A 12,143-nucleotide genomic window follows, 5' to 3' on the forward strand; every position below is an offset into this window, starting at 1 on the left:
TCATATATGTGAGAAACACAACCTATAGAATTAGATGTCTTAAACGGTCTAACTGGATCTTGAGTGCTTGTATGAAGTTAATAGAAATCATTTAACAAACATGAAAAACGTAAGAAACTATGTATTATATTATAACTCACCTTTTGTCGTGAACCTGCTGACTATCAGATTAGGATCATATCTGTCTAATACTTCAAAACTACCATTTTGAAGAATATATTGAAATCCTCTGGCAGCAGTAAGGAATATCAGTATTATTAATAAACGCATTTCTAAAATAAACACAATTATATTAATTAAATAATCTTTATTTTTTTACATAACACAGATATGTTAATTAAAGAAATGTTGCAAAAGCGTTTAGAAAAGATGAATATGTGTAAGATGCAAATATATCATCTGTATTTTCGTCTGTTATTTGATCTCGATCCAAGGAAATCATGCACTTACCGCTCCATTCTAATGGTTGCATTTTGCATTATATAAGTACTCTTTACGACTAAGCGGCCTCGGTTTACGTCGACTTATAAATACTCGCACAACTTTAGTCTGCTGATATTGTTATATCAATATAAGAAACATTAATCACGTTCGTTAAACTAAAAATCGGATATCAAATCATATACAACGTACCTAGTTATCTATTAGATATTGTTACTAGAATATGATCTTACATAGTGATTTGATATCTGATTTTTAATTATTGATACGTTTGCAAGATTTTTCATATATTGTTTCACATATTGTTTATTTAATTTTTCAGATACTAAAATTTGTATATCCATCCATGCTCTAATGAAACACAAGAAATGTTTTTTTTTTGTTTGGGATAATCCATAATTAAGTTTGCACACGCAGTTAATAAAAATCGTACTTAATCTTTTCATTCCCAATTATTTAATAGCTATAGATAAAATATTTGTACCTTTGTGCATTTTTGTGTGTAATAAATAAATAGTTTATAAAAATATTTGAATATACTGAAAACATTCGAGGGTCTTTGTGTGTATTAATTTTAATAACAAATAATTTTTATTACAAAATTATTATACCTACATAATAAAAACATTTCTTTTTTGTTTTTGAAAAATTCAACCAAAATATTTCAAAGTTATACTTTTACATAGTCTTACTGCATTTGTTGAAATTCTTATTATCAAACCAAAATAATAATAACTGGAAACTTCTTTTTTTTGCCTTATTTTACCGATAAGTTTCAAAATATATATATCATGTGTTATTATATATGCTATTTATACGAACTAATTTTTGCATCTACTTATGTAAGCATTTCTTATTCAATATTTTTTATTCACAAACATGAAAATATAAACGGTAAAATAATAGTTTATTTCTTAATTTAAAATACGTAGCTACAGCAGAAACAAAAAGATAAATAAAATATTTATAAATGAGAAAAAAAGATACGCTGTTATTTTCTTCTTACAGGATTTATAATGAAAGATACAAAGTTTTGTTTATTGTATATACATATTTGTAATAATTTCTTTATTGCCACTTCTCTTGTTTTAATAAAATTAATAATCTTAATATAATTTTTCACACATATCTGTTTTAATATGCAGATATATTGCATCTGCAAGTTGACGAACTTTCAATATAATTTCCAAGTATTATTTGCGTTTACTCGTAATTTCCTTCCTTTTAATATAATTCCATATAAATGTAACGTATGAGTGTTTAGACTGTTTATTTCAGAACAGAAGAAATCGAATTTGAATTCTTTGAATGACTTTGAAAGATCAAAGAAAATAAATGAAAATCAAGGCATCGAATTACGTTGAATTACACTGCTTTTACGTTCTTGTTGTAATTTAAAATAAATACTGAAGAGTATTGTTAGAGCTAAATTAGAGATGCCTAATATTTTTCAATATAGATTTTAAATACATTCTTCAATTATATCTGCTATACGAATTGCTTGCTGATTACTACTGTTGAAATGCAATCATAAACTGAAAATGAAATAATATCAATGAAATTGATTTAATAAAGATGCTATTAATATTTTAAAAATTTGTAAAAAACTTATTGCGAAAAATATTACTTCAGCCAGAATTTGAATCTCCTGACTATCTGGAGTGGTGTCTTTTCCAATTCATTCACTGAGATGTGTGACAATGTCCCGCGAGATTTCTGTCAAATGCTTTTTGTAGATAGAACGGACTAAACTGAATCGAAAAGTCTTCTACCATTTTGCAATTTTCGCAATGATTGATGAGATATTAATTACTAAAAATTATCAAATATTGGTCTTCAATAGTAATTTTTACTCAAATACTATTATATTGCGCGCGCGCGCGCGTGTGTGTGATGATTTCACTTATTGATTTACCTCTTATTGCATTGTTGTTTTATTTTTTGTTACTGACAGGCTTTGTAAGCAATTTTGCTGACGCCTAACCATTTGCAAACTACTATTGTCTATTGTATTTTATGTTAACTATAGTCTATTCATATTTTATATCTATAACTCTGTTAACATGTAGTCTTTTTCATGAAGCTTTGCAATAAACTAAATTAAATTAAATTAACTTTAGAAAAGCAACAAGAGACAAAAATTGTCTATTTCCTTCTCATAGAGCTCTAAGAATTTTTGATCAATTTTTTAGTACTGCATTTTTTGACAATTATTTTTATCAATATGGGAAAATACGGTATTAAAAAATTCCGAAAAAATTCTCAGAATTTTATGAGAAAAAAATAAACAATTTTTGTCTCTGTTGTTTTCCTAAAGTTGATATATAAACAATAATAAGATATCGGAACGATAATCCAGATATGTGTATACATATATATATTCTTTACAAGTTTTTAAGATATTAGTAGCTTCATTATCAAATCAACAATTCATTTAATTCTGATATTATTTCAGCTTTAATTTATGATTACGGAAAACAGTTTAAAATGTATTTACATATAAAAATATTATTAGGTACTAAGATCTAGCTTCAATTTATAGTGATCTAAATTACTTTATTATTGACAAAAAATATTATTTATTATAAATTATAGATAATTAAAATAACAGCCGACATGTATACACGCTCGCGCGAACACATTTTCAAATAAAAAAAGTAAATATCACTGCAAAAAAATTAAATATGACTGCAATTAAATTGATGTATTTAATATATTTAATGATAAATTTTATCAATAGCATTATCAATTGCAAATATCAGATTTTTTAATAAGAGCTATTATCTATCCATTTATTATCTACAAAAAGAATGTCCAATCAATGTGTATTAAATGTGTAATATTTGTGATAACGTAAAAAAACAAAAAAAAAACAAAAAAAACAAAAAAAACAACGAAATACATAAGGAAGTAAAAGGAATTAGAGTAATAATAATTATCATTTTTATAATTTATAATATCTTAAATAAGATAAAATTTAAAATAATATGTATTTTCTTATATTTTAATATATAAATTTATTACGATTCAATATTCATTAATTTACTCCATTTTGATCTGATATTTAAAATAAAAAATGTAATTTAGGTTAGTTTAGCTTTTAAAATATACAATGTTTTCAAAAAAAAATTCGTCGAGCTCATACAAAACTATATTGATGTACTTACATGCAATGACTATTATTTAATTCGACAATTAGTTTTATTGTAGAATTAAAAGCAAGGAGGTTTATTACTAATCGTAACAAATACAAGTGAGCATTATATTTTTACAGTTCATTAACATAATATTTCGGTAGTATCTTTTTGTAAAAAATATTTATTTACTATATGTACAAATGTTGCGTTTCACAAATCTCGAGATTCTCGAGCTTTCAACATACCTATGTAGTTGACTCTGATATCAAGGAAAACTTTTTTTTATTAGGAATATCAATCGTGCGTATTATACCTCTCCCTAGAATGTAAAAGTCCTCGATCATAGTCGAAATGTTTAAGATGAGTTTACCATCAGCATCGAATTTTCTACAATTGGTATCCGACACTTTGAAATCTTTACGCTCGAGGACAGTGGGTTTCAACAAAACCCCGATCACCGCTCCACCATAAGTATCATGAAAAAACAATGCGTAATCTCCATAACCGTTCTGAAAATGAAAAAGAAACGAACATATAGAATACAGCGCTTCAAACTATTTAGATATTTAATATTTAAATCATATGACATTAATTTCTTTTTTTTTTTTAATATACCGTGTACATTAATATAATTCAATAAAATTAAGTCATTTTTAATTGTTGACAGTTTACATAAGTTATTCGGGATCACTTACTCTTAAATCTTTTAAGAAACATTCTATAGGATCGAAGTCTACGACAGGAATTTTTTGGAGAGAATGAATCTTATATGGATGTAAATCTACGATTTTTGCTTTACTGGGTACATCAACTGCCTGCAGTCTTCTAGGAATCATAAGTGACTTTAAATGTAGCAAACAATCGTATTCCAACAGCGGAGGACGGAATATAGGTTTTAAATCCAAGACTGCATTATTGAACAATAAATCGTCGAATAATTTCAGCGATTCCTTCGCGAGTACACTCATACGGTTTATAACCAAATGCGATGGAGCTTTTCTAGTCCACAAGGTTTTCTGCTGATCGTAAGGAGTAGATATGAATAAGGGTGGTAGAGAACTGCGAGCTGTATTAAATAATGTTTCCACGGCAGCAATTTCTTCATCTGTAAAATATAACATCATATATTGAGACATTCTTTTACATAATAAAATAAGATCAGAAGCGATAATACAGTCTAAAATAAATATTTTCCGTTCGTTATCTTTTTCATATATCCTTACAGAAATCTAATTTAATGAAAGGTAGTGATTTATTATGGATATTAAAAATACTGAAAAGTGCTTTTAATATTTAAAATAAATAATTATTCATTACTTTCTAATTAAATTTCTGTAACGATATTTGGATAAAATCAATTTCGATTTTAATATCAATTGATTATTTCAATTAAATGATTATTTCATGATACATTGCGATAACCCGGTCATATTAAAAAATAAGAAAATTAAATTATTGATTTACTGGTCATCTCGCCGTTGAAATTAACAATCACGGGATCGGTGTTCCAGTGAGCTCTCGCAACGATTTCTAGAAATCGTAGAAATGCTACTTGAGGTGTCTGGGCCGGCTTATATGGTTCTGGTGCTAAATACAACGATGCCATGAGCAATTCAACTACAATTCCAGGTATATGAGTATCATCTAACAGTTGCGCTGATAACCAGCGTTTCGCCAAACAACAAGCGGGACCGAATGACGGTTGCTGAGAATGCAACCTGAAAGAATGAGAATTGAGACTGTAATATATACTATTTATCTTTTTATTTATTACACATGATTAATTTTATACGAATTATGTTATAGAGGCATATCTCTTATTTAATCTTTAATATTCTAAATTTTGTATATTATATTATGATATATATGAAATCTCAGATTTATAAAGGAATGATTTTTATTAATCATCTTTAGAGGCAACCATTAATTATAGTAACGTTTCTTATATCATGCAGTCTAGAAATATCTGCTGACACTCAAATTCGAAACAAAAATTTTAATTTAGGAAAATGTTACTTTCAAAATAAAAAATATGCTCTTAATATAATAGTCTATGAATTATCTTAACAAGGATTATATTCATCAATTTTTACCCATGCAAGGCGCTGCTCAATTTCGGTAAATGAAATAATTTATTTTCTAATTCAATGGATTCTTCATTGTCCCTGTATTTAATCACTCCGTCCTCCTTGACTTGTTTCATTAAAGCAATTTCTTTCTGATGTGCCACTCTCAATCGAAAAACGAACCCATTCTAATAAAAAGATAATTTTATACTTTCTATTAAGAAGAATGTATAATTTAAATGCAATATTATAAGATATTTACAATACAATTACTATTAGAAATATTATAGTAGTAAAATAATCCATTAACCTGGTAAACATCTATATAAGAAGGATTCGCCTGTACTGTCAATGCATGCTGCGTCCTGAGGCATTCCGCGATTTGTATGTAAAATGCCGCCTTCGTCTTCCTAATGGCTTCCAATTCCTCAGGCCATTTCCCACTAGTCGACAACTGTAATGTTGCATCGAGCGCGTGAACATATGTAGGGCATTTTATGATGTTTTTTGAAAGGCTCAGGCAATTTTTATTTTCCTCGGTGATACCATCAACTTGCCGATGAACGGTAGCAAGCGGTGGGAAGACTTCCGCATATCGGAAAACCGGACTCGAGCCTTGCACACCGTTTATTGTCAAAGGCATATCGTTCAAAGACATCAAATTTTTCTCTAAGGTATTGAAAGCTTGCAGAACCTTCAGTGTAGCTTCTTCACCGGTCCCGTATACGAAGTGCGTTATTTTATACTAAATAAAAGTACATACTCATAAAGTATATAAAATTTAAAGAAAATAGTTATTAACTAAGAATAAAGCATCTTAAATGACTATGTTAGTAATCATAAAGTCACCTTGTGTAATTTCAGCAAATCTTCCATTTGATTCGCGACGTATAAATATTGGTTTTTGAAGATACTGAACTTTGTTTCTAATAGAAATACTATTATCTTCTTGCATATTATTCTCTTGTCTGTGAGAGTTTTACCTTTTGACCAAATCACAGCTTCACGAATGGCTCCATCTTTAAATCTACGTAATTCGGATTTGTCGCCCCAAAAATTTCTGAAGTCAACTGCCTGCAAAATAGAATAACAAGTTTAGTAATAACAAAATAGAAAACAAAATTTTATATTTTATAGTATATTATAAATATTAATTTTAAAAGTATTATCGTAATCGTTACTTTAAATAATAATTGTTGCATTCTTTATTTTATCATCGTTTTAAGAGGTTATTTTAATGATTTGCTTACTTCTGGTAAATTCGCTTCAGGTCCTTTATCCACGATATTGAAACATGTTTCAGGATTCAATTCTAGTCCAATAACAAGCTTTCCAATACTATCTGGTATCTTCTCGGTACATTCCCATTCCTTACATACATTGGGTAGTACGCACAATCGATTAATTCTATCTCCTAGACCTTTCTTCAGAACATTGAAAAGCAGTTTAATCGCCTGACTACGTTTATCAGGTCCATAATTTAGTTTATTATCTACGGTGGATTTTGCATTTACTGTTATCTCTAAAAAGGATTTGTCCTGAAAACTACACATATAGAAATGACAAAAGTTATTAAAATAGATCTGATTTTTATAATACAAAAATTTATATCAATCTGTGAATTACCATAAAATGTGATCAAATGCTCTATGAAATGGCACGCTTCGCATGAAAAGTGCATGAAAGCTATCAACGTGTATATTATCTATGTGTTTCAAGCATAGCGCCGCTTCTCTCTGTACCCACGAAAAAGTATCTTTCGATAGATTCGCAGCGAAATTACAATATCCACTTGTATCAAGAAAGACACAATCGTAGTATTTGTGATAATGGAGTATTTGATTCTGATTATCCTTATCTTCACACATAGTAATTCCACTCTCGCACCAATTTCCCTGTGCTATATCAAATAAATGCAATTACTATCTCAGATAATGCAAAAAAAAACAGCATAATTAACAACTTTTCAAAATACCTAAGCAAATCCAGACATTCCGTACAATTTGATAGCTACTCATAAAAGTATTCAGCTTTTTCTCGCGTAGTAAATAGAGCACGAACATAGTAATTATGTGGCTAGTGAAGCCATCGTATCCCTTATTCAATTCACGTTGGCACAACCATATTTTCAGCAAGATTATACCGTCCCTCAAATTTGGGTACTCTTTTATTGCTTGCGCAACTTCGGAATTAGTCCTTAACATTATCAAGTCATGCAATACCAGAGAGTTATAGTGTGGAGTGGGTGGTAAAGACGCTGTAGACAAAATAATACAATATAAAAAAATATAATTTTACGGTATAAAATTTTAAAATAATTTTCTCCAAAATATAAATATATAAATCATCAAACTTACTGTCTTCCAAAGAACTATTTTGCTTGTTGTTGAAATACCATCCTGGCCTAACACTATTTTTCTCTGGCAAAAATCTATTCAACTTAAAACTACTTTCCTGTGCAGATATGTGTATCACTATGTCCACCTTTTTGTTTAACCTTCCACTGGGTCGAAGCTTCAAGGAAGGTCTTAGATTATCACCGATAAATTTCTTGCTCTCGGCGATATCGCTTCCTATATTCGACGCTACGAACGCCAAATATGTTGCTTTCTTTCTAAAATACACATAGTTCTGATAATCCTGCTTCCGGAATAAACTGATTGGCATCTCCACCATTATATCTACGGTAACAGTGGATCCAAGAATACATCCTGAATTATAAGATCCAACCACACTAATATTGGATGGCTTCAAGAACTTAAAAACACTTTTAGTTTCTTTTGGTACATTTGGCACAGGAACGCAAATACCTAATTTATCATTCAAATTATTATCTACAAGCTGAAATATATCAATAGATTATATAATCATAATTTATTGCCTCTTGTATCTTACAGTTTAGTTTAGATGTGTTACTTGCCGAAACTTCTTCAGTCTCTTTGATAGATTCAATTGCTGCTTTCAACTTCCCAAACCAAATCTCAAATAACGCTTTATATTTATTTTTGAGTCTCACTTCATTGAGAACCTCTTCAATTTGAAGTCGAAACAAATTTGAATGAAATAAATTTTCAGTTTCCCTAAGCTGACTGAGTTCTTCGACCGTTGGTTGCTTGTAAAGATTTTTTTCTAACTTTTTCTTTTTCTTAGATGCTGCCTCGGTTAACTCGTCTGTAACTTTCTTTCTCTTTTTTTCTTGATTTTCTATAAGATGTTCAATCTCTTGACTGTCCAATTCTATTTCTTCCTCTTCATCATCTTGTATAGAGTCTGCATTGTCAGATTCAAGATCTTCGTCATTGTCCTCATCTTCCATCAGATCTGTATTATCAGAGTTCACTGAATCCTTTTCATCAATCTCTAAATTTATTGTACTTTCATTGTCAGATTCAGAATTCATTGAGTCTTCATTTTCAACAGTATTCTCAGCCTTGCGTTTATTGTGTTTATTGTGTTTGCTCGACTGGAATTATTTATCAAACATTTTTTTTTTATTTTTTTCTATAGAAGTATTATTATGCATCAAGCAAAGGATATTTCTAAATTTAAATACATGCATATAAATACACTAGTACTTAAATTAATATATCAATTTAAAATAATATGTAAAATAATAAATCACTTTAAACAAATTAAATTCTAAGAATTATATATCAAGAAATAATATATCTGAGTTTAAATATATACATAAATTAGATAAATTTGCAGTCTAAACGCCCCTTTGATCTTCTTGTAATTTCATAAATTTGTATATTTTCGTGCACAGAATATATTCCAAGTGATGATTTTCCTTCTCGGAATAAATTCTATGCCTAAAAGTACACAAACGTAAAAAATTACATAAAAATTAGAGATGGGAGTATTATAGTGCATATTTATCATACATTAATATAAAAATTTAGATATGATAGAAAAGTAATTTTTAATATTATACTGCACAGAAACGTAAAAATTTCTTGAGAGAAGGTTAAGAGTTAGAAACCCAACTTGATGCTTCACTAAATAAATAAAATACAGTAATAAAATTTGATATACCGTCGAAGAACCCTTCATTTTCCTTCTACTGTTGTGCGATTCAAAAGCAATTTTTAATTTTTATTTGAGCTTTATGTTGCAAAACACACCGGCTAAATACACCACATGCTTGACATGCCTCCCAATATTTCCCAGAACATTCCGTTTGACCATGTGACCAAAATTGCTCGCTGCAACAACGACATCTGTTCTCCATTTTTTTCTCTTAAAACTCACATTTCTTCGTCGGTATACCATTGTTGGATGAACAAGTTTTTACCAATTAACATCTGGAAAAACAATATCACGTATCGCGTATAATTAATCCTAGAGATCGATGGAAACATATGTAAAATGTTCGTGAAAGAAACGCGAAATCAACGCGAAATCCGGCGAAACCCTCGTTCCAATTAGAAACGCGCTGTTCCACGAAGTAATTGTAATGCAGATTCACAATGCGTTCCATGCTGCTTTTCCGGTAAAAGTCGTTGCATAACAGTCAATCGGTTCATCGCGTAGCTCTCACTTTCATTTCATCATTCTGACGCTTCGTTTTTTCGCCCAGAAGTAAGAAAACGGATTTTCGAGGATTTTCCAGCGCGACGTGAGTTATCGACGGATGGCGATCTGCTGCACCCCGTGCGGTCGTGTCGACGTCGGTGTCAATGACAGCTGGGTGCGATGACGACAGTCAATGGCGTACGCGCAAGATAGATACACCTGTGTCGATGTGTCAAAGGCAGAGTCTCGACGTTAGATCATCGTGACGCTGAATGCTCGAGTACCGTCGTGTGATTCTACGGACGTGCTGCCAATCCTAGGAGTGGCCTGCTAAGCGAATCGTGCTGAATCCAGGGAGCGGCATCGGAGAACCGTATGTGCTGTTTATCGTGGATGTCTATGGCTGGCATGTTAAATGGCAATGAACATGGAAGTGGCGGAGGCGTCCGGGCTGACGTCCGACGCCAGTCTCTCGACGTCGGCGGACTCGCCCGACGACGCTAGCTCGGAGACTCACAACGGACCCACGACGCTCACGGGCGAGTCGTTGCCGCGCGCCGGTGAAGACGCGACAGGCGAGAATCCTGTCGACGTGCGACCAACGACGAGCAACGGCGACGCGACGGGAGTAAGGTGTGAAGAGGCTGCAAAGAGCTCGTCACTGACGGACAACGGTCCGCGCGTACTGCAGACTCCGTTGGCCTTTACCATCGATTTCGGCAACAAGGAGGTGGACACTGCGAAGTATCAGAACCTGTTCGAAAGATACAACGCTAGACACAGGCGGAACCTCTCCACGTCCAAGGTATTAAAGATTCCATCGTTTTTAATATATATTTTATTTAAAGAGTTTTATATTGTAAAACTCTGAATTGGTATACATGGTACAATAATTGAAGTGAAACAAATATTGTGTTCTCCAGGAAACGACACAATGGAACACAATGATCATGTCATCTTTAGACGCTTTCCTTTTAGTGACAAAAGTTGACAGGAACATCATTCTATTTTTCTTGCCATTCAGAGAATAACAAAGATAAAACGATACTTGTGTTGACTTGTGTCACTAAATGAAAAGTACCCTTTGTTTCATACTGGTAAACAACAAGACAAACAATAAGAATGTAATGATTTACTTTGTTATACTATGTTATCTACATCTCTTGCTGGAAAGCATCTGTTATTTATTTCACTTCAACTTATTGCACTAAGAAACTTAAGATCTGTTTGCGTTGCTTGAAATTCCTGAAATCTTTGCATTTAAAATGAGATAAATATATATTTAGGCATTAAAAAGAGAGAAAGAAAAGATTTTGAACGTAAAAAATATAAGTATTGCAAACAAATCTATTGTGTGCAAGTAATGCAACAGTTTATTGTGTACAAAACAAATATAGTTTATTTCACTTTAATTTATTGCACCAGAGAATTCTTCCATAAAAAACAGACCTTATACCTCACACAAATACATATTTAAATTTAATCATGCAATATTGTATGTTAGTAATTTGTTAATAGTTTCAAGCATTACAGTAGATTGGCATCAATTGCGTCTACAACCTCATATTCCATCAACAAAGCTTGCTGATAAAAATCTGATAGCAGATTGTTAACAGAAACCAAACAGAATTTATCTTGTAATTATTTAAATAGACTATAAATTCAAATTGTAGATTCAAATTGTTATGAAATGGCAGATTCTGCTTGAGATTTCCATAATTAATTTACCATCATTTTATTGTTATATTTTTATTAGCATTTTATTGACAAAAAATTAATTTATAGTAAACACTTAATGAAATCTTTGACGGATTTAGCTATCTAAACAATAAACTTGAATTTTACAAATGCTTTTTTATAATAAAATGTAATTAATTTTTACACTAATTTTATTTCAATTATAATCTTGACTTATATATATATATATATATATATATATATTAAATTAGAAGATACATATATTTTATATAAAATATATATATAT

General features: G+C 30.5%; 3 protein-coding genes across 3 annotated transcripts in view; 1 reads left to right on the top strand and 2 right to left on the bottom strand.

Moving 5' to 3' along the window:
* Window positions 1-519, bottom strand: part of LOC108749305 (uncharacterized family 31 glucosidase KIAA1161) — a 3,311-nt gene extending 2,792 nt beyond the window's left edge. Inside the window, exons 1-2 of the mRNA XM_018487905.1 lie at window positions 451-519; window positions 141-272 (exon numbers count right to left, since the gene is read on the bottom strand). Of these exons, the coding sequence (XP_018343407.1) occupies window positions 141-272; window positions 451-472 (154 nt within the window). The 5' untranslated portion in view covers window positions 473-519. The remainder of the gene's footprint in view (window positions 1-140; window positions 273-450) is intronic.
* A 3,218-nt stretch (window positions 520-3,737) lies between these two features.
* Window positions 3,738-9,749, bottom strand: LOC108749451 (nucleolar protein 6). Its single transcript, XM_018488180.1, has 12 exons — window positions 9,680-9,749; window positions 8,565-9,107; window positions 8,002-8,485; window positions 7,620-7,901; window positions 7,271-7,544; window positions 6,895-7,189; window positions 6,494-6,718; window positions 5,955-6,389; window positions 5,672-5,832; window positions 5,043-5,296; window positions 4,274-4,683; window positions 3,738-4,087 (listed from the first exon to the last, which is right to left on the bottom strand). Exons 1-12 carry the CDS (start codon window positions 9,695-9,697, stop codon window positions 3,824-3,826), a joined length of 3,645 nt encoding a protein of 1,214 aa, XP_018343682.1. The 5' UTR covers window positions 9,698-9,749; the 3' UTR covers window positions 3,738-3,823.
* An 818-nt stretch (window positions 9,750-10,567) lies between these two features.
* Window positions 10,568-12,143, top strand: part of LOC108749300 — a 12,780-nt gene continuing 11,204 nt past the window's right edge. The window contains exon 1 of the mRNA XM_018487900.1: window positions 10,568-10,964. Coding sequence (XP_018343402.1) covers window positions 10,575-10,964 — 390 coding nt within the window. The 5' untranslated portion in view covers window positions 10,568-10,574. The remainder of the gene's footprint in view (window positions 10,965-12,143) is intronic.

Source organism: Trachymyrmex septentrionalis, unplaced genomic scaffold, assembly GCF_001594115.1.
Source record: "Trachymyrmex septentrionalis isolate Tsep2-gDNA-1 unplaced genomic scaffold, Tsep1.0 scaffold29, whole genome shotgun sequence".
NCBI classification, from domain to species: domain Eukaryota; kingdom Metazoa; phylum Arthropoda; class Insecta; order Hymenoptera; family Formicidae; genus Trachymyrmex; species Trachymyrmex septentrionalis.